Source organism: Ursus americanus, chromosome 24, assembly GCF_024610735.1.
Source record: "Ursus americanus isolate L20-20 chromosome 24, mUrsAme1.1.p, whole genome shotgun sequence".
Taxonomy (NCBI): Eukaryota; Metazoa; Chordata; class Mammalia; order Carnivora; family Ursidae; genus Ursus; species Ursus americanus.
The window spans coordinates 32,561,915-32,585,631 of record NC_142150.1 but is presented as its reverse complement, the minus strand read 5'-3'; the positions used below and the strand labels follow the sequence as shown (position 1 = coordinate 32,585,631).

The 23,717-nt window shown below is 39.1% G+C and overlaps 1 protein-coding gene and 1 pseudogene across 1 annotated transcript; one reads left to right on the top strand and one right to left on the bottom strand.

Annotated features, from left to right (window-relative positions):
- Nucleotides 1-5,796: 5,796 nt before the first annotated feature.
- LOC123785184 (olfactory receptor 4C6-like) lies at nt 5,797-6,721 on the top strand (annotated as a pseudogene).
- Nucleotides 6,722-12,671: 5,950 nt separating this feature from the next.
- LOC123785183 (olfactory receptor 4C11-like) lies at nt 12,672-13,586 on the bottom strand. Its single transcript, XM_045786896.2, has one exon. The coding sequence runs from the start codon at nt 13,584-13,586 to the stop codon at nt 12,672-12,674; it is 915 nt and encodes a 304-aa protein (XP_045642852.2).
- Between the last annotated feature and the right edge of the window lie 10,131 nt (nt 13,587-23,717).

Below are 23,717 nucleotides of genomic sequence, written 5' to 3'. Positions count from 1 at the left end.
ACAGACCTTGTGACTACAGCACAACGCTGTTCAAATCTTTAAGAGAAAAACAGAAAGAATTTTAAACCAGGAGGAAAAAGGAAAGGCTTATTACTAAAAAGAATTGAAAATATATTTTTTAAGGGGGGATTTGTCACACCTGTGGACAGATAAACTAAGCCAATGTTACCATAAAACTCAATAAAGACCAATTTCCAGGACGATTTCCTAAATAGTTTATAAAGGCCCACACACCCTCATCCTGTTTAGATGAGGGTGACCTGGTTAATGGTAATTTCTGTGGCTTCTACACCGCTTTGGTTAACTTGACTCTTATGAGATCTTTCCACAAGGTGGCATTCAAGTCAAGTAGTAGGTTAAATCCGGGCTCCAAGTTTCACCTAGTCCCAGAGGATTTTGTACTTTGTCCATTCAGTTCCCTATTTACCTTGGTTTCTTGATTTCCCTTCTACTGTGCTGGTCACTCTTCATTCTCCTGTTGATTCCGCCTTTTCTGACTGCTAAGGTTGTACGTCCTAGGTCCTCTTTTCCTCTGTCAATACACACAGCTGCAGTAAATGCATCCAATCCCATAGCTGTAAATGTTACGTAACTGCTGAAAATTCACACATTTACAGCTGCATTCCAGATGCACTTGTGTATCTAACCGCCTGTCCAAATCTCCACTTTGTTGTCGTATAAAATCTCAGTATCAAAATGTCAAAAAATGAACTCCTGATTCCACTTCCAGTCACTGCTCCCCACCCTCCCACCACTACCATGCTCCTCTCTTAGGAAAGGCTTTTTTCTTCTCGGTTGATGGAAAGTCCATCCTAGCAATTTCCCAGGTCGAAATCTTTGTCACTGTTGGCTCTTCTCTTCATACCTCATATCCAATCTGATATAGAATTTTGCTAGTTCAATGTCCTATATACTAAAACATAGCTTTATTTGGTGCATAAATTCCTGTAGATAATATTTGTTAATTGAATTTCAATTACACCTTCACTCATTAAAAAAAAAAATTTGACTCACAGGGTGCCTGTGCGGCTCAGTCGGTTAAGCATTCAACTCTTGATTACAGCTCCGGCCATGATCTCAGGGTCATGAGATTGAGCCCCTCATCCTCCCTGCTGACCATGGAGTCTGCTTAAGATCTCTGTCTCTCCTCCATCCTTTGCTCTCTCTAACCCCCATTTGTTCTCACTCTCTATCTCACACTTTCTCTCTCTCTCTCTCTCTCTCTCTCTCTCACACACACACACACACACATACACACGCAAAAAACAAAACAAAGCAAAACAAAAACAAAAAAGAAAGAAAGGAAAAGAAAAATTTGACTAACTAGTTGGAATATTATGACAAGGTTGTCACCACACTTCATCACCTGTAACTTTTAGCGATAAGGTTCCTCCGAGAAAATACAAAATGCATACTTGACAGAGAAACATGTAAAGATACTCTGAGAATCAAAACTTATGTTAAATTCTCACAATATCTTTCTTTTTGCAAAACCATTGTGCATCTCTCAACCTCCCTCCCTCTCTGAATCAGCTGAAAATCTGTTAACTCTAGAGCTTGACATTCCCACTGCTGGGCAACTGCACTTCTAAGGACCCTTTGCTTATTCGATTTTTGGACAATTATACTTGCTTCCAAAAAGTCTATTTCCTGGGGAATATTACACACAATACTTAACTACTAAAAATGACAAAATTTGCCTTTGTTACTGAATATTAGAAATGGTGGGAATTCGAGTAAAACTAAAAGACTCCTGGCTTCTTTTTGTCATCTGATAGTCACATCCTGCCCGGGAGGCTGGAATACACACGTGGACAAGTCAACGGTCAGCAAGGAAGAAATACCATTTCACCCAGGACATAGTAGTTAAATAATATCAAAACGAATAAATGGGAGTCTGACTGCAAGTCACCGGGAGCTCAGTGAGGGAGGTGCTAAAATGATTATGAATGAGACACAAAAATTAAAAATTGGCAACAGCAAATCAGGAAATAATAAGACTCTGGGAGGTGTTGTAAGTCAGTTTGACTATATCAGGGTAGAGAATCTTCACAGGTTAGGAATTCTTTTAAAGAACCAAGTTTACACTAGAATCAAAATGTTAAACTAAATAACAAGTAAAACTAATGGTGAAAAAAGAAAAAAAAAGAACCAAGTCTTGCTTTCCACTTATGTGGTGGAGCTACTCAAGGATCCTAAGTGTCATTGTCATTTAAAAAGTGATTATGCTAAAGGGAGGGGGAAATGCCTGTTAAGAAGCACGTGGCTCTGTTGGGTGATTACACTTGTGGCCACTCTGTAACTGCGGTACAGATCACCGTACGGGAGCAAATGATTAAATAGTTCACTCTGATCTAGACTTCTGCTGTGGTGCAGCATTGCTATGGCCCATGTGAGGTTCTTGCCCAGTGAGAACACCCTGTTATTACAGCAGATGGGTGCAAATTCCCTGGGTCGGTGAATAGCTCCTCCATCAGTGGAGAACCAGCCTCAGGGGATGAAACCAGCATGGTGTCCTCTGGGTCATGTCACCGCTGCCCACACAGGCTCTCTGGGCTCCCACAGCACAGGTCCATCAGGAAAAAAGGAGAACATTCATCTCACAATGTATCTTCTAAGAAGGTGAACGAGAGCCATTTCTATTTCAATCTAAGAATACAACCAACTAGGGTTCAAAAAGACGCCGGAATGATTCGGTAAACACCGTACTTGCATATCTTGTAGCAATCATCCTTAATTGGAGGGAATGTAAATCCCTTGGTAACCTAGAAAGGTTATTTCCTCCTCAGGATCATAAATACTTTGGTCTTGTGTTTTAAATCTCTCTTTGAAAGCAATACAAATCCTAGTTCTCCAAATTTGACCAAGATGTAATAATTGAATGACTTTCCCCTCATTTATGTCCCAACGAGCTTGCCTCCACAGTCAGAAAAACTAAGTTAGAAAACTTGCACCTGGTTCTTGGACTCGCTGAAGTTATGTCATGTGACCAAATCTCGAGATTGGTGAGATCTTGGGTTAAATGACCTTAGGATCTTTATTTATACAACTTTCCATTGTTGACCAGCTATAAAAACTCGACTCTATGAATCACCTCTATTCTTTGGGTTAAGTATTTCATATGTACATTTTACTTATTTCATAGAATTATAGGTTAGATATTAATTTTAAAATATAATATTAAATGAATCAATTACATTAAATAAGCGCATACATATCTATTACTCCTAAAGTATGTGAGTAATTCACACTCAATACCTATTTGCTTTATCTGTAAGCAACACTAACTCACTGAGTAAGGAAACCTGATTATGAACTTGACTTCTAACTTGAGTTAGATTATTTTGCTTGATCTACTTTTGTTTCCTTTTAAGCAAATGTTTCAAAACAAAACTAAATGAATGAGTGTATAGTTAGAATTGAAATTTGATAAATAAATCATATAAGCATCTAGAAAGTGCTCAGAAGCAACAAGGGTAGGTGTGGATAATGTACCTGCGAAGAATTACAAGGAGATTCTCTGATGGCTTGTCTTCCAATTCCTCTTCCTTCCTTCCTTCCTTCCTTCCTTCCTTCCTGCCTTCCTGCCTTCCTGCCTTCCTGCCTTCCTGCCTTCCTGCCTTCCCTCCTTCTTTCCTTCTCTCTCTATCTCCCTTTCTCCCTCCCTCTACCCTCTTTCTCTCTGTCCCTTCTCTCATTCTGTGAGTATGCATCTAGGCTTCTCTTTTACTAACTGTGCTACTGCAGAAATTGAGGCTTACAGAGGCTGAGCTCACTAAGCCAGTAAATGGACTGGCTGTGATTTAGCAGTAAGTTTGCTGTGTCTGGATCCAGTGACATCCCTAACAGACAAAAAAGCAGCTGTGAAAAGCAGTGCTAGGAGTCTGGCAGGAACTGGATGGGATGACAGTGGAATAAATAAAGTGAGAAGAACAGAGAAATGTTGTTGAGGGTTGCTGGTGACAGGGTTGAATGTTAGATCAAAAATTCAGTTCTGCACTGTATCAATAGGGAACATTAGACCGATGGAGTATCAGAAATTACTTAGAGCAGTGGCTTTCCATTTTTTTAAACATTAAATGAATCACCTTTCCAAGAATACCCTACCCAGAGCCATAAACGATCAATGCAATTGAGAGATGGATGCTTGTTTTTGAAGAACAGCAAGCCCTTCTGTTTTTACTCAGCTAGTGATTCATCCTTAATACTACACATGAGGACACTGAGGCTGGGAGGTCCTAGCAACATGCCCCAGTAGCAGACCACATTAGAGACACAGCCTGGAAGAAAGCCTACTTCTCATTGGAAGAGTCTGGAGTCAGTGTTCCTTCTAATCCACAAGGGTCCTTACAGGCAAGATCTCAGTTCTTTGAAGAAGTCAGGAGAGAGAGGATGAGGTTAAGCAGTGGGAAGAAATGGCATTTCAGCCATCCCTGTGGAAGCTCTGCATGCTGTGCATAGGGTGGAGTGGGAGTGAGGTTGTTGAGTCATAAGAGTAACTTCTCAGCATTCATAGAGTGGTTGAGTCCATGTATCGATTGATGCTGTGTTCCAGAAAATTCCTAAAATATAGCAGCCAGCCTCTGCTTTAAAGTTCCCAGTAGTAACACAAGGCATTTCTTCTGGGTTGCAATAGTAACTCTCTTGAAACTTCACATCATCTGTTTTCTTCTGCAGTGGGGGAACAGAGTAGTGAACAATATGAGTTGTGGAATCCAAAAGCCAGTCCACAGTTATCTAATCTTATGTACAAAATTTAACTTCCCACGATCTCAATTTCTCTTCTTTAAAACGGGAGTCGCAGTGGTACTTAACTTCGTGTGGTTGCATGAGGCTTAAGTGAGGTAATACTATATCATACATAGCACAGCGCCCAGCAACATAGTTAATACACCTAAACCTAACTGCTTAACTGGTGTTGTTACTATGTTCCAGAATCCTTTGCTCCATTTAGGGAACAGAGAAAACCAAAAGGAAAGACATAGGCTGTTACAGGCTTGAGTTAGTATATTGTGACCCGGATCTTGGCTGGACCATCCTTGTTTGTAATCTTCGAGGAAAAATATATTACCCAGATATGATACAATCACAAGTCCTACCTGTATTTTAATCATATAATAATTACAGGTACAGCACAAAATTACAACGGACTTGTCACATTGTCTATAAAAGACCATAGGAAACATAACCCACTTCAGACAGTTTTGAAGGTGAAACAGGAAGTATATTGTAATGTAATTAGCACAGTGATTCATAAATGATCAACTCACAGAGTAATTACTAGTACTAGAGAAGCAATATTGATATTTGAGGGCACTGACAGGATTCAGAAAATACAGTCCACTTGCTGGCTTCACCACTCACGAGCTGTGCAACCTTCATTGTTTCCTAAACTCTATGAGGGTCTGCTTGATCCTCTGTAAAAAGAGTCAATCATAGGGTTATTCTGGTACCTGGAGTAAGGTAGGTAGAAAAACGTGGACCAATAGTAATAATAATAATAATAATAATGATAATAATAAAGGGAGGAAAACTATTTCACATGGAAGAAACTTTTAAAGAAAGAGGGGAAATATCATGGGAGAAACTAGCATTAATGAAGTATCTACCTTTTAAACACTTTATTGAGCATATTACTAAGATCCAAATGCTTGAATAGTGAATAGATGAATAAAAACAAATAACGTCTGTGAAGTCCTGGAAAGACATGAGACCAAATCACCATTAATTATCAATCACATGTTGTTTTTATAGGATTTCCAGCTCTCAGCTGGAGTTCATATCAGCACCTAAAAAATGGTAAATCCAAACAATGTGACTGAATTCATTCTTTGGGGCATTATAGAGAACCTGGAGCTGTGGAAAATGCTCTCTGCTGTGTTTCTAATCATGTATGTGTCCACAGTTTGAGGAAACCAACTCATTGTGGTAACCGTAATCATAAGTCAGAGTCTGAGGTCACCTAAGTATTTTGTCCTTACTTCTTTGTCCCTTATGGATGCCACCTACTCTTCTGTCCTTGCCCCAGGATGACTGTGAACTCCTTCTCGAAGAGCTCTACTCTCTCTTTAGAAGGCTACCTGAACCAGGTCTTTGCAGAGCATTTCTTTGGTGGTGTGGGGATCATCCTTCTCATTGTGATGATTTATGACTGGTACGTGGCCATCTGTAAGCCCCTGCACTACACAACTATCATGAGCCCTCGGGTGTGCTGCCTGCTGCTGGGAGGGGTCTGCGTGGGGAGAGCTATCCACGCAGTAATACCGCTTCTCTTCATGTATCAAATACCCTTCTGTGGCCCCAACGTCATTGATCACTTTATATGTGATTTGTTTCCCTTGTTGAAGCTGGCCTGCACGGACACCCACACCCTGGGTCTCTTAGCTGTCCTCAACAGTGGGGTGATGTGTGTGACCATCTTCCTTATCCTCATCATATCCACGTGGTCATCCTCTGCTCCCTAAAGTCTTGTAGCTCTGAAGGGAGGAGCAAAGCCCTCTCCACCTGTGGCTCCCACCTCACCGTGGTCATCTTGTTCTTTGTGCCGTGCATTTTCTTGTATGTGTGACCCATGGCCACTTACTCCATAGACAAGGCAATGGCTGTGTCTGATTCCATCATCACAGCCATATCAAATCCCTTGATCTACACCCTGAGGAGTGCTGAGGTGAAAAATGCCATGAGGAAATTGGGGAAATGAGGGACTTTTGTTGGCAAGTGACTGTCATGCTAAGAACATCATGTTTCCCATAAAGATAAATTCTTTCTGAAAGGTGTGAGAATTTAACTGTCCAGCCAGAAGGATTTCTTAAAAACAGATACCTACTTGGGGTGCCTGGGTGGTTCATTAGGTTAAGCATCAGTCTGCCGCTCAGGTCATAATCCCACAGTTCTGGGATCGAGGCCCACATTGGGCTTCCTGCTCCATGGAGAGTCTGCTTCTCCCTCTCCCTCTGACCCCCCCTCTTCATGCTCTCTCTCTCTAATAAATAAGTAAAATCTTTAAAATGTGTGTATGTGTGTGTGTGTGTGTGTGTGTGTGTGTGTGTGTGTGTGTGTATACATATTCCTGCTTTATTTCCTTTCTTGGCTTCCCATTGCCTTTAGAAACATCTTCCTTTGTTATAAAATTCCCTGATTATTCTTTCTAATGCCTCTAAGTCTCCAACCCCATCTGGAGCACCTCACCTCCTCCCTCCCTGTGCATCAGCAGGTGGTGGACTTTTTCATCTGCCCCCAGGGCTCTGTGGGATTCTCTCACCTCAGTGCTTTTGCTTCTCTTTTTCTGAAAAAGGCCCCATCCTCTTTACAGTCTGGGTTTAAGAGATTAAGAGCCCCTATCTCAGAGAGCCTCTCCCATGACTGTTTTAAAGATTCTTCCACTCCTTCCATGATTCCCTATGTCAACATCTTCCTTATTTTCTTTGTAAAAATGATCAAATGTATAATTACTTTGGCATCACTATCATTGGACTTTTGCTACTTACCATCTCTCTAATATGACAGATATCTGGAAGGAAGGATTTTGTCTATTTATGCTTGGCATCTATTAAGTTTCAAATAAAGATCTGTTGAATGATTATAGAATGCAAGAGCCCCCCCCCCAAAAAAAAACCCTAATTCAGATGGTTGGGGGAAAAAAAGGAGAAAATCAACAAATCATTGAAAACAAAGGTAGAGAGTGAGCATTAGAATAGAATTAGTGGAAGTGGAGGACTCTGGTTGCTTTATGGAAGGTACTTCATGTTGAGTAGGCAGAAAGGATTCTATTACCAGGTAACATGTCAGCTGATTTTGAATTTTGTTGAGATTTTCTGAGGGAAAGTGCTGAAGCATATTCATCAATATATTTAAAGATGATGAGCTACGATATATAACACAAATGATCAGGAGGAAACAGCATGTGAGGATTAGTGGGGCGAATGTTCTAGAAAGGGACACTCTAAAGCAGGACTACTGTGGTAATTTCAAGGAACTCTGAAAGACCAGGAACATAATGGTCCAGGAAGAGAGTGGCAAAAAGCAAGATCAAAAATGCACATAGGGTCAGATTATGTAGTGCTGAGAGCTCCAACACTCCCTGAAACCACAAAAAACATGAATCTTGTTATTGTCTCTTAAAAATGACCAAGACTCAAAAAGTCTTCACAAACATTGACTGACTCTCACTTCTGTGCTATAGAGGAGTTGGGGGAATACGTGTGAAAAGCTTTTTCAGCTAGCTTCCATTTGTCCTTTAATTTTTTATTGTAGAGGAACTTTACAACAGAATTTGAAAATATATCACAGTAAAGTACTCCTCTTAGCTTTATATTTTAAAATTGTTTCCATTTATCAATACAGAAGAAAAATTCCATAATGGTGTCATGACTTGTGTCTTTTGATAACCCTTAAGATGGTCTTTATTTTATTATATCACATAATATAAACATGGGGGAGGACCTTAGAATGGGGTCCATGTCTTTATATCCGTGTAATATGTAAGGTTTTAGAACTTGATAAAAGTCAATCAAAGTAATAGTGTGATGTTAGCTTTAGTTTTCTGTTTCTCATTTATTATTGAGAGCTTTTTGCGACTGTGCCATCATATAATGTAGGGTCCACTGTCAGTATGTTCACATCTTTTTATAGAGGATTAAATTAGTTCTCAAGTAATAACATGCCTCCATTTCTCATTAAATACATTTTAGCAGATTAGGCCTGGAAATTTTTTTTACATGTCCTGCTTTCCAACACAATCCTTAGTTTGCTGATTTCTGTTACCAGGATTTTCTTCTTCTTTCTTTTTTTTTTAAATATTTTATTTATTCATTTGACAGAGATAGAGACAGCCAGCGAGAGAGGGAACACAAGCCAGGGGAGTGGGAGAGGAAGAAGCAGGCTCCCAGCGGCGGAGCCTGATGCGGGGCTCGATCCCAGAATGCCAGTATCACACCCTGAGCCAAAGGCAGATGCTTAATGACTGAGCCACCCAGGAGCCCCTGTTACCAGGATTTTCTGATAATCAAATTACATTTTGAAAATAAGAAAGATATTTCTGAGATGCCAAAATGGGATTTGATAAAATTTCATCTGATTTCTAATTAAAGCACAGTAAACTAAAAATAAAATGAGTTTCTTTAACTTGATCAAAGGGCATGTTCCTTAAACCTAAAGGAAAAGTCACACATTCTAAGAGAGAACCATTAAATTCAGGAATAAGTTAAGGCCACTCTTTAGAGCTGCTAGTTTCAATGCCACGTTCTCAACCCCATATACTTACAGAGATTAGGAAGATTTTAAAAAATTGAATAGAGCTAAACTTTGCAAAGACATTTAAGTAGAAATTTAAAACATTTGCTCCCTGTAAAAAGGGAGCAAATCCTGTCCCCTTTGAGAGTCTGCCAAGACTAAGTTCTGGCGTGTTGTTGCCTTTTGAGGAACATATATCCAAAACTGTCCCACACTCAGGTTTTTAGGGGAAATCAGGCATTTATATTTTATATAAATTTTAATGACTTCAATATACTGACGACTGATTACGCTTATAAAACCTTTTGTTAAACAACAATTTTTAGATTAAACAAATTTACAAATTTTCAGGTAAATTCGGTCCACCAGCCTGTCACTTTGGAAATTCTGTGTCAAGCAATGAAATAAGAGTAGAAGGAAATAAAACAATCAGAACCAAACATGAAACAACACAACCCAATACTGTCTGGTGAGTTCACCTAGTTCGCCAAACCAGGACAATCATCCAACAGATTATAGTGTTTATTAAAAGAGCTTAGCCAAAAATCAGCATAATAATACCTCCAAATGTAGGTTTAAAAAGCAATTATAAAAGGAAATAAATCTCCTTCACAGTAACAATAAGACTAAGAGATGTAACAAACACATGTACAATCTTCATGAAAAACACTAAACATCTTCATAAACACACAACGACTGAGTCAAGTGAGTTATACAATTCACGATGGGAAGAACTCCCATTTTAATGTTGTTGATTTTTCCCAAGCAATTGACACACTGAGTGAATTCCTAATCAAAATCTTTGCAGGTGATTTCCACGGAAGCTGAGAACATGATTCTGAACTCCACATGGTTAAATATATAGTTGAGAATAGTCAAAGGATTTTTGGGGACAGGGGGAGAAGAACTGAGAGCAAATATATCATAAGGCCATAGTAATTTTTAAAATTACAGAATAAACAAACGCGAATAGAACAGAGTATCGTGCAAAGAAATTCAACCATATATATTTGGTAATTTAATATATGATGAGTTTGTAAATATTAATCACATGCAAATAAATTATTTTAAGATAAATGACTATCAATTTGGAAAAAAAGTTAGAACCTACTTCACAAAATCAATAAAAAAATTTTATGTGTATGGGAGACATTAAAATAAAGAGGTAAAGGATGCAGTTTTTACATTTTAAATATATTTTAAATCTAGTTAAATGGGGACATGGGAGATGGGATGCAAGGGAAAGTGATGTTTAAACTGAATTACATACTCCCTTATAATATTATCCTATTTTTTTAAGCAAGGCAATGCACTCATTTCCATTGTCCATAGATAATAATTATTTTTTAAAAATATAAAAACAAACCTGATACATTTTTTTAAAGAAAATGCAGTGTGTTAAATTTCTGGACATAATGCAGTCACTGGAATTCCCTATTGCTGTCACTAAAGACTGCACAAATATATACGAAACATTATATTCAGTATTGGCCGACGGGCAACATAGTATTGGGATCTCTTAGAGAAAGCAAACAGATCAGACGAGCACTAGGACAGCCCCAAGCTGCACAAGAAGTCTCCAACCTGAACATAGAGATGAGAGGAACTGGAAATGACTCCCCTCACCACTGAAGTCACAAAAGGGTTTTATAAGAGCTCTCTTGGATCTCTCATGAGGTCATTTTATTGTTATTTTTTCCCTGACCAATCAAAAATTGATTTTCAGACTTCCTTTCCTTTTTCCCCTTCCAATGCTTGGAGTGATTCCTTTTCCCCTTTCCTCATGACTACTTCTTAATATCAGTCTCCACCCAATTTACTTTGAAATTTTCCCCATTTACAGATAGGTTTAATTATACAAACTTTGTCCATAAAAGTGTATCCTTTTTGTGAGTGCAAACAAACATTTCTCAAATGTTCTCATTTGTTCTCTGACAAACGTCCTCCTTGGGACTTAAATATGTATTCCACCACCACTTCCTATGTAGAAATTCTGGGAATCTTTGGTGGGACATGATAACATTGTGTCTTCCATTGGCAGAAATTTTTCACATACGTATGAAGTTCTTTTCTCCTTAGCCTCTATCACCTAAAGTAATACTCCCTGGCACCAATTTGATGGGAATCGTAAACTCAGGTACTGAAAGAGCATCACATATTATGATGGAGGGGGGTGGTAGGTAGGTATTCTACATATCAAGTAGGTGATCTTCAGAAATGAAAATACATATTTTAAAACATTCTCATATAAAACCGAAAGACCAGAACTGGAAAGCACTAAAGCAGACTTTTCAATCCTGGGTTCTTCCAAGGAATCTGAATTTTGATTTTGCACATACTGTTAGGAACCAAAAACCAAAACCAAAACAAAACAAAAACAAAAACAAAACAAAACAAAAAAAAAGCTTTTTCCTGATACCTGAACAAACATGGCAGCCAAGGAAGCTAAGCTACACTAGGTCAATAATATAGAGATACTCTGAAACTTCTTTTCTTTTCCCTGAAAATGTTCATATACCCAGAAGTGATTCTCAAAATACAAGAAGGCAAAGTTCTTTCTCCACCCTGGACAAAGTTCCCACTTTCCTTTTACCTTTTCTTGCTCGTCACTGTGCATGGTTCTTTAGTCTCCCTTCTACCCTTCATCCTCCCTTCTGCATATTCCTGCTGCCAAACACCCTCACTGTCTCTTCCTTCTCCCTTGAGAAGAGCAATGGGAAGGACCCCACCAAAAGTCAGCTTCCTGGCTGATACCGCTCATCACCGCCAAGTATGAGATTCTCCTTCCCTCACCATTCACAGAACTTTGAGAGGTTCTCCAGGGACAGTCCAGGTTTTCACTGAAATTTCTAGCTTTGATTGGAGTTTGAGGGTCCATCCATGTAGATTCCCCTGTGAGGCAGGCTCAGGAATAGATTCCAGAGTAGAATTTTCTCAGAACACCTTCTCTAAGTCCCAGATTCTCAAGACAGCAACCTCTACTCTCCAAGTTCCAGTTCCTTATGGATTAGCTCTTATGACCACACTCTTAAAGACTAGAATAAAATCTAGAGAAAGAATTGGTTTGTGCACACACATGATCATTCTTTAACTAGTCAGTACTTTCTTTCTGAAGAGAAATTTGTACAGGAAGTTAAATTATCATGTGAACAAGATCAGATATCAATAGCATTCAACTAATGGCCATCACAGGTTGTTCAATATGGTGATGGACTGTAAGTAACCCTATTCTAATGCAATCCTCTCAGAATACCAGAATATATGTATTTATTAATATTTATTAATATTAATACAAATAAATATACAAAATATTAGTACAATTAAAATTAATTCTTTTTTTTTGCACTGGGGGAATATTTTATCTTTCATGTCTATGAAGGAAAACCAAGCTGTTAAGGAAATACACATTAGAATCCCTGAATATCATGTATCAACAGAAGTCATACTTGGCTACACCATAACTTTTTCATGGCATGTTTCACTTCTGCATTCCTCAGTGTATAGATCAGAGGATTGAGCAAGGGTGTCCCAATTGTATAAAACACAGCCACCATCTTGTCTACTGGAAATGTGGTTGCTGGGCGTGTGTATATGAATATACACGGACCAAAAAATAAGACAACCACAATAAAATGGGAGGTGCAGGTGGAAAGGGCTTTCCGCCTTCCTTCTGCACTGTAGTTTCTCAGAGAGTACAAGATGACGACATAGGAGATAAGCAGGATTATGAAACTCACCATGCATATGGCTCCACTGTTGGAAACAACTAGCAAGTTTATCACATAAGTGTCCATGCAGGCAAGTTTCAACAAGGGCTGCAAGTCACAGAAATAGTGGTCAATCACATTGGGGCCACAGAAAGGCAATCTCAAAGCCAGAAAAAGTTGAGCTGAAGAGTGGATACAGGATCCCACCCAGCTCAGAATCACCAGCACACTGCAGACATGGCGGCTCATGACGGTCGTGTATCGCAAGGGCTTACAGATGGCTACATAGCGATCAAAAGCCATGAGGATGAGCACAAAGATTTCCATGCACCCAAAGAAGTGGGCTGCAAAGACCTGAGTCATGCACTCATTGTAGGAAATGGACTTCTTCTGAGAAAGGGCATCCACAATCAATCTGGGGGCTGTGGTTGTAGAGAAGCAGGCATCAGCAAAGGACAGATAGAATAGGAAGAAGTACATGGGACTCCCGAGGGTCCTGCTTGCTTTAATAGTCACTACAATGAGAAAGTTCCCCAGCAGAGTGGCAAGGTAAAGAATCAACAAGACCCCAAATATTGCTTTCTGCTTTCCTGCATCCTGTGTCAACCCAAACAGAATGAATTCAGTCACACTGCTATTCATTGCCATAGGAGTGGCTGCAGGTAGGGTGCAGTTGACAAAGGATTAATCTGCAAAGAGAAGAAAAGAAGTGACATCATGGGAAGACCAGTAGACTGACTTCTGAATTCCTTCTTTTTGTTCTATGTTATGTTACCTCTAACTGCTGAACAGGGAGCCCATTGAGGGGCTTGATCCCAGAACCCTGGGACTGTGACTTGAGCCACCCAGGCACCCCCATTTTTACTACATTTTTATGAAAATATTCCTCTTCTGATAATTTATTATCCTTTGTCAGCTCATATTTTACAATCTTGTTATTTTACCTGGAATGACTATTAGTCAAGCAAAATAATTACATCTTGACCAAGAACACAGCTGCTAGAGTCAGATGTCTTGAGTTCAAATTTGAGTTCTATTATTTACTCACTTGGGAAAGCCACTTTAAACATAATCATGGTACCTCTGCAGATAAAATGAAAAAAAGATCTGGCTCATAATAAGCAAGAACTATGTAAGTTCCAGCCTCTGCTTCTTTCACTATTAGGCTTTTACTTTTTCTATTTTTCTGTGATGTTTTTCTTTTCATATCGTCCAAGCTGCCAATTTCCCCATTTTAACTTAGTCTACTTTCAAAACACTTTAAAATTATACTATCTATTCACTTCTCTCCTAATTCTATAATTATCTTTTATTTTAAATATTGAATCACAATTCTCTGGAGTTATCGTAAAGAACGGGCAATATTCTCCCATTCATAATAATTTAGCATGAGTTTTAAGATAAACGTAAATGAAATAATTCATTATGTAAGGCATTTTGTGACTGGTGTTAAAAGAATACAAATCATCTGCAGAGAGAAGAATACAAATTCCTAAAGGATAGATTGGTAGTGAAAAATTCATAATTATGTTAAGAGCTGAACTGTAACTTTAACTGAAGAAAGACAGGTTCTAAGCCAGATTCCCTGAGACGCAGCTATTCTAAAGCAGAGCAGAGAGGTAGGTGAGCACATCTGTTAGCACCTAGTGCATAGAGGCTGAAGCCACACAGCTGAAGCCACATACCCCACCTGCTGCCCACTATGGTGCCATATTTAACAAGTCCCTTGATATCTCAGTGCTTGATTTTCTTCACCTGTGAACACTAAGAGTAAAACAACCTACTCTGTAGGGTATCTATGAAGGCTAAATAATTCGGTATGTACAAAGCATGGGAAACGCAGGTCCGTACTCCCTGCAATTGGAATGATTACTTTCATTATGAGTATTAGTATGAACATTCCGATTATTAATATCAACTTTCAAAGTTGTTAATCTACCTGTCCTTTACCCGTAATAGAGCCACACAACTATTTTACACGCCAATTTCCTTTGCTGACTGGCTGAAATCATATTGGCACTGTGGATCATGCTAATTTGCTCATGGTGGTCAAAAGCTGGAAATGACAACTCCAAATACCTTTAATAAATACTAAAAAACAGTAAAAGGTACATAACAGCTTCATTATGTAGGAGGAAAGGGGAAATAAATTAGGCCCTTAGTTGTAGAGTTTATGATCCAAAAGATATGAAAATCAGAGGGGAGAAAGCATTTGAGGTGAAAGAAATAAAATCAAATAAGTTTTAATGGAGATGGTAGGGCCAATAGAAGAGATCAATATGAAATCTCTGGTTTAGACAGATTCTAAAGTCATTGTGGATAAACTCGGAAAAGGAAATTTTCTTCCCTGCCAAAGGACATGAGAGCCAGATAATGAAGTTTGCATATATTCTTGTGGTCAAATATAAAATCTGGAGACATACAAAATATGAGAACTGATTTTATTAAGATTTATTCAGCACCTAAGAACAAAATTATTCAGTTTAAGAAAATTTAGTCATCTCTCTTTTTTCTAAATTGAGTCCAACTGGAATTTGAGCTTATCTGTAATGAAGCATCTCCCTCCTTCAAGATGTCAGAGTTGCACTGAAGACATCCATCTTTGTATCCCCTGCACTGAGAAACTCAGTGGAAAGCATACAAGTGTATTTGCTGTATCCCCAACAACATGAATCTGTGATGGTTTCAGGCTTGTTACTTCCGCTCACAGTGAAGGACCAGGAGTGCCTACTCTTAGCTGTCTCTGGGGCGGGGTGGGTAGCAAAATTACACAGCTCCCCTCAGTGTTAATAGGATCATTCTATTGTTGCTTTCATCTTTTCTGTTGTTGTTAAGACTATTTTTTTAGAGCAGTGTTAGATTCACAGCAAAACCTAGAAAGGTACAGAGTCCCCATACAGTCCCTGCCCCCACACAGATATCACCCCCCCCCGCCATTATCAGCATCTCCTGCCAGAGTGGCACATTTCTCACAACCATGACACATCATCACCCAGAGCCCAGAGTTTACCCTAGGGTTCACTCTGGGTGTGATACATTCTATGGAATTGGAACCAAGTTAATGATATGTACCCATCATTATAATATCATACAGAGTATTTTCACTGCCCTAAAAGCAGGATCATCTTAGATTCCCAAATCATAGAACATAATAATTCTTCTCATACAATGTCTAGTATTCATTGAAGTATAAATAAAATGTCTCACACTATTTTGTGGAAGGAAAAAAAACACACTGAGTGAGATATCTACGTGAGTTTTCATTGTGTGCATTATTAGTTCATAGACACCAGAAAATCAGGCTAGTATTTCAAAAAGGTGGGTATTACAAATGGCCAATCCTAGAATTCGTTAAGTGGACATTCTAAGTTTCTAAACAGGAAGAAAGGACACTATTACAGATATTCCCTTTCTCCTCCCTCCCCGTCCTCTCCCTCTTTTTAACTCCTTGCTATAACTTGAAAAGGAAAAGTAATCATTCTAAAAATATGATGAATCATAAATATGATTAAATGGTTACTATGGTCTTCAAATGCAAATGCTGAAACACTCACCATGACTTTCACAGCCCTCGAGCGCTGGGCCACAATCCTGCTCACCACCTTTCCTCCCAGTGCCTCTGGCATGCATGCTTCAGCCACGCCTGACACTTGCTGTCCCTCATAAATATGCCCACACCATCTCATTCACTGAATTTTCAATAGTTCTTAGTGGCTAAATGCCCTTCCCCTGATACAACCTCCACTCTCCATTGCTACCGGTGCACAGAGGACCCAGTTCAGATGCCATCTCCTCAGCAAAGACTTCCACATTTTCCCGAACAACTATCTTGCTAAGGGCCTTCCCCTGGTAAAACGTTTGTGTGTGTATGTGTTTAATGAATCATACAACACTTAATTATAGCCTTCTTTCTTTTTGATTTAATATCTTTGTTTATTTGACTTTATACCAAGTAAGGCAAGTTCACGCTGTTCTGTTTTGTGCAATTCAGGTAGGCTGGCAGGCAGTTTGGCAGAGAGCTGTCAGAAATAAACCAGTGCCGGATCTGTAGCTTTTGTGCTCCATGGCAACTTCTCCCTCTTGAACACTCCACTGCCATGCAAAGCATCAGACTCCAACCATAAGGGTATAGCCAGCATAAAGCCAGAACCCATAAATAGGTAAGGAAGAAAACCATTGGCATGTCCAGTACATGTCCTCACTATCAAATGGATGGAAAATTCAGGATGTGTCAAAAACGGAGACCAGCATTTATATTTCTATTTAATTATAAATCCACAGTGGAAGGCTGGGCAAAGAACATTTTTAGGGATAAAGAGTGCTTCCTCTTGGGGCGCCTGGGTGGCACAGCGGTTAAAGCGTCTGCCTTCGGCTCAGGGCGTGATCCTGGAGTTCCGGGATCGAGCCCCACATCAGGCTCCTCTGCTATGAGCCTGCTTCTTCCTCTCCCACTCCCCCTGCTTGTGTTCCCTCTCTCACTGGCTGTCTCTATCTCTGTCAAATAAATAAATAAAATCTTTAAAAAAAAAAAAAAGAGTGCTTCCTCTTAGGACTTCACTAGAAAGTTTGCTTCTCATTCCTCCTCTCCATATACCGTCCCTTACTCCAACACTGGAAAGAGAATATAATTCTTAGGTGACAGTAGTTTTGGGCAGCCAACATTAGTATCATTAATATCAGAACAACCAGTATCACAGTATCATAGAATTATGCCATTACAGTAGCAATGCCTACTGATTGCATATGGTCAGTATATATCCCTATCCTTCTCCTGACCTTCAGCCTTGCAAATAAAAAATCCCCCCATATAGGAGAATATACCTCTGCCCCCTTCAATGTACCTCTGTTTCAATAAGAATTAGACCTGAGACAGTGCTGCATCAAGAAGAGGCCAGGGGAAGCCAGGAACCCTGACACATCAGAATCTTCTCATCACTGAGATAAATATGTTTCTGGAACTTCATGCTTCTAGGGGAACAGAACTATATAATGGCAACTGCATGAGAACTGAGTCCTGAATGGGAGGCAAGAAAAAGTACACAGTTTAGTTGGGCTTGTAAACTTACCTTATTTCTTATACAGAAAGAGATGAAGTCCAATAGAGAGCTCATAGTTTTTGCTCCTGCAATTCTGATTTAATTTGAAGATGAATCATGTGCAGTGTGTTTGCAACATGCAAACTGTACTTCAACTATGTCTACTTGGCTTTCCATTGCAGGATCTATGGGGAGAGAAGATACTCCACAGATAGCCAATCTTTCCCAGGAGGCTTGAGTTAGACTTTTCAAAAGGGTCTATAATATCAGCAGAAAGTTTCTTACTTCTACTCTTAGAACTTTCTAGAGTAAAAAGGAATTATCCCCACTGTTCTGTGATAGAAACACCTCTAAAGCCAGCTGTATTACCCCAGAACATTTCCCTAGTGGAGCACATGGAGGAAACATTTCTTCTTCCTCCAACAGATATTTATAGAGATTTCAGAGAGATTCACAAATACTCAGTCTTTGGAGGGATAAGGACTCTGCCCTTCCCAGCCAACCCCAAAAGATATGCTCTATGAACTACTTAGCTCAGTCAGCCCTGGATCACAGCAAACCATGGTGCCAAGGAATCCCGAGTAAAGCTGTCAACAGGCAGATTCTGTCCTCAGAGCCCTTCTCCCCTCCTAGTCTCCCAACGGGACCCCACTCATTTCAGTTACCAAATCCTCCACTCATGTCTCTGCTCCAAGGAAAAACTACACCTTTAAAGTCACTCTGTGGTATAGACTACTAAAAGTTTCTGAAGGCTCTGCTCTTTATGTCCAATCTTTTTTAAAGGCCCACAAAGCTCTTAGCACATATACACATTTCAACACAAGTGACAACGTTCAATTCTAGCTTCATGATTTATGTCTCTCTGACTTTAAGCAAATTTTTTAACTTCCCACAGTTTCCTATTCTAGAAAATGTTACTGTAGACATAATAATTATTATCCATCTTAATGTTACTAATAAAATATAAATTATTGCAATGAAAACTACTAATTAAAATTTCTATAACTTCTAAAATATTTTGAAGCCATTAAGCCAGTAAGTAAGGAAAGAAGAGAAACAAAATGGAAATGAAAATGCTTTTACTCAATACACGAGAAACAAATAATCAAATCAAAAAATGGGCAGAAGATATGAACAGACACTTTTCCAATGAAGACATACAAATGGCTAACAGACACATGAAAAAATGTTCCAAATCATTAGCCATCAGGGAAATTCAAATCAAAACCACATTGAGATACCACTTTATGCCAGTTAGAATGGCAAAAATGGACAAGGTGAGAAACAACAAATGTTGGAGAGGATGTGGAGAAAGGGGATCCAACTTAAACTGTTGGTGGGAATGCAAGTTGGTACAGCCACTCTGAAAACAGTGTGGAGGTCCCTCAAAAAGTTAAAAATAGAGCTACCCTATGACCCAGCCATTGCACTACTGGGTATTTACCCCAAAGATACAGATATAGTGAAGAGAAGGACCATATGCATCCCAATGTTCATAGCAGCAATGTCCACAATAGCTAAATCGTGGAAGGAGCCAGGATACCCTTCAACAGATGACTGGATTAAGAAGATGTGGTCCATATATACAATGGAATATTACTCAGCCATCAGAAAGAACGAGTTCTCAACATTTGCAGCAACATGGATGGGACTGGAGGAGATAATGCTAAGTGAAATAAGTCAAGCAGAGAAACACAATTATCATATGGTTTCACTCATTTATGGAACATAAGAAATAGGAAGATTGGTAGGAGAAGGAAGGGAAGAATGAAGGGGGGGTAAACAGAAGGGGGAATGAACCATGAGAGACTGTGGACTCTGGGAAACAAACTGAGGGCTTCAGAGGGGAGGGGGGGTGGGGGATTGGGATAGGCCGGTGATGGGTAGTAAGGAGGGCACATATTGCATGGTGCACTGGGTGTTATACGCAACTAATGAATCATCGAGCCTTACATCGGAAACCAGGGATGTACTGTATGGTGACTAACGTAACATAATAAAAAATTATTATAAAAAAAGAAAATGCTTTTACATTTTTTAAAATTTTTAAATCAAGTTACAGTTTATGTACAATTTTGATTGAACAATTGTATACATTACTCAGTGCTTGCCATGGCTGGTGTACTCTCAAACACTTCACCTGTTTCACCCATTGCCCACCTCCCTCTGGGAAACATGAGTTTATTCTCTGTATTTAAGAGTCTGGGTTTTTTGTTTGTTTCCTCTTTTCTTTGTCTTTTTTCTTAAATTCAACATATGAGTGAAATTTTAGGATATTTGTCTTGTTCTGTCTGATATATTTCACTTAACATTAAACCAAGTCCTTCCATGATGCTGCAAATGGTAAGATTTCATTATTTTTAAAGCTGAGTAATATTCCATTGTACATATATACATCTTCTTTATCCATTCACCTACCATTGAATACTTGGACTGCTTCCATAGTTTGGCAATTGTAAATAATACTGCAATAAACAGAAGGCTGTATATATCTCTTCAAATTACTGTTTTTGTGTCCTTTGGGCAAATACCTGGTAGTGGAATTAGTGGATCATATGATAATTCTTTTTTTTTTTTTTTTTTTGAGGAACCACCATAATGCTTTCCTCAACAGATGCATCAGTTTGCATTCTCACCAGCAATGCACGAGGGTTCTTTTTACTCCACATCCTTGCCAACATTTGTTCTTTCTAGTCTTATTAATTTTAGTCATTTTGACAGGTGTGAGATGTTATTTCACTGTGGCTTTGATTTGTATTTCCCTGATGATGTGTGATGTTGACCATCTTTTGATGTGTTGACATGTTATTTGTGTGTCTTCTTTGGAAAAATGTCTCTTTTTTAAATCAGATAATTTGTCTTTGTGGTGGTGAGTTGTATATGTTCTTTATATCTTTTGGATACTAACCCCTTATCATTTCCATCTGTCTCCACGTGTTTTTTTTTTTATTTCCTCTTTGATCTCTTTTGGTTGACTTATTCATTGTTTAGGATCAGGTTATTTTCCTCCACGTATTTGTGTTCTTTCTACATTTCTTCTTGTGGGTAATTCTAGTTTCATACCATTTTGGTCAAAAAAGTTATATATGATTTCAATCTTTTTGAATTTATTAAGGCCTATTTTGTAGCCTAACATGTGATCTACTCTGGAGAATGTTTCCTGTACACCTGAAAAGAATGTGTCTTTGGCTACATTGGGATGAAATGCTCTGAATATATCTGTTAGGTCCATTTGGTCAAGTGTGTCATTCAAAGCCACTTTTTCCTAATTACTGATTTCCTGTCTGGATGATCTGTCCATTGGTGTAAGTGGGGTGTTAGAGTTCCCTACTATTATTGTATTATTGTCATTTTTTCCCTTTATGTCTGATAGTAGTTGTTTTATGTATTTAACTGCACCCGTGTTTGTTGCATAGATAATTACATTTGAAATATCCTCTTGTTAGATTGTTGGACTCACTTGTTGGGGTCACTTCAGACATAAAGACACATGTGGATTGAAAGTGAAGGAATGGAAAAACATCTACCATGCAAATAGAAGCAAAAAGGAAAGCTAGGGTAGGAATACTAATGTCAGACAAAATAGGTGAGTCAAGTCTTGCCTCTCCCCTGATCAAAGCTCTCCAACGGTGCTCCACTTTGGTCTCATCAAAAGTGAAGTCATTTAATGCAACCTACGAGGCTCTATGTGATCTGGACCCACCACCCCTCTCTGACCTCATCTAATACTCTCTGGGTTCCCGTATCACTGGACTCAAACCTTCCAACACATTTCTGCAGTGCATATATACATGGCTGCCTCCCTCCCCTTCTTCAAGTATTTATTCAAATGTGATGTCCTCCATGAAGACTACTCTGACTACTTATTCAAAGCGGCAGACTGGGGAGAGAGTTAAGATGGTGGAGGAGTAGGGGACCCTGATTTCATCTGGTCTCTGGGAATCAGCTAGATAGCTATAAAATCATTCTGATCACCTACAAAAATCAATGAGAGATCTGAAAAAAAATTGTAACAATTCTATAAATGGAAATGTCACCACTTTTTGCAAGGTAGGAGGTATGGAGACATGAATCCAAGGCGATCTATGGGAAGATAAACTGGGGGGGGGGAGGGGGAATCTCACTAAGCCAGGTACTGGAAAATGGTATAAGCAATAGAGCACAAAATGAGAGCTTTTAGAAGTTTGCCTGAAAGGTGCTCAGGAGGTGAAGTGGGGCAGAATCGCGGGTGGGACAGTGTGGTGTCAGCATCCCCAGGGCCACAAAAAGAATGGGGTGACTTAGTGCAGCAGAGCTCCTAGGCAGTGGAGCAGGGAAGCCAGTTGCAAACAAGGAGCCCAGGTACCAGCTTTCTGGTCAGTGTTGACATAAACTGCAAACTGCTGCACAGTCTGGTGACCAATCCTCTGGCAGGGGCCCAGCCAGTGGCAGAACCACAGAGAGATCCCCTCTTCCCCCTCCCTGGCAGGAACAGCTCTGGTGCCTACTGCAAGAGTCTCTAATGCTTGGAGACTGGAAATGGGGTTGTAGAAATTCTTGGTCACAGACTAGGTGAACATAGAGTGCAGAGTGAAACCAGGGAGACCAGAGTGATTGATTGCTTTTCTCTGAGGGCTCACTGAAGAGGGGAGAGCGTGAACTTTCATCCCTAAGGCTAGAAATCAGGGTGCCGCCATTTTCATTCTCATCCTCTGAAGCAGTGGGGAAAGATTTCAGGGAACAAAAGCCACATAGAACAATCTGGCACACTTTCACTGAGTCCAGGCCCCTGGCAAGGGTAGTACAATACTGTCCTGGACAAAGACATCTGAGAATCAGCATAACAGGCCCCTCCCCCAGAATACCAGCAGGAACATCCAGCTAACATCAAGTTTATTGATTACACAGAACTGCAGAACTGCAGGGCTAGAGGAAAATAGTATATAGAATTTAAATTTATTTCTCATGATTCTTTAGTCCTTCAAATTATTTATTTCTTTCCTTTTCAACTAATCTTGTTTTTTTCAATGCTTTTTTTAGCCTTTTTTAATTTTCATTTTTACGGGTACATTTTACCTTTTCATTGTATTTAATTTTATTTTTGAATATATATAAGTTTTTCTTTCTTGACAATTTTAAGATCTAGTTTCTTCTCAAAAAGAAACCAAAATATACCCAGGATCTAATGTATTGCATTTTTCTGTTCAACTATTTCATTATATTCTCTATCTCTCTCTTTTTCTTTTTTCTATTACAGCTTCTGTGTCTTCTGATTACTTTAGTGTATATTTCTCTGGGGTCATTATTGCTATTTTAGTATTTTGTTCTCTCATTCATCTATTCTTCTCTGGACAGATGACAAGATGGAAGAACTTGCCCCAGAAAAGAGAACAAGAGGCAGTACTGACATCCAGGAACCAGATTAGTATGGACATAAGTAGGATGTTGGAAGTAGAACTCAGAATAAGGATTATAAACATGCTAGCTGGGCTGGAAAAAAGCATAGAGGACACTAGAGTATCCCTTTCTGGAGAAATAAAAGAACTAAAATCTAATCAGGTCAAAATTAAAAAGGCGATTAATGGGATATAATAAAAAAAGGAGGCTCTAATTTCTACAATAAATGAGGCCGAAGAGAGAATCAGTGATAAAGATGACAAAATGATGGAGAATAAAGAAACTGCAAAAAAGAGAGAGAAACAACTACTGAATCACAAGGGGAGAATTTGAGAGATAAGTGATACCGTAAAGCAGAACAATATTA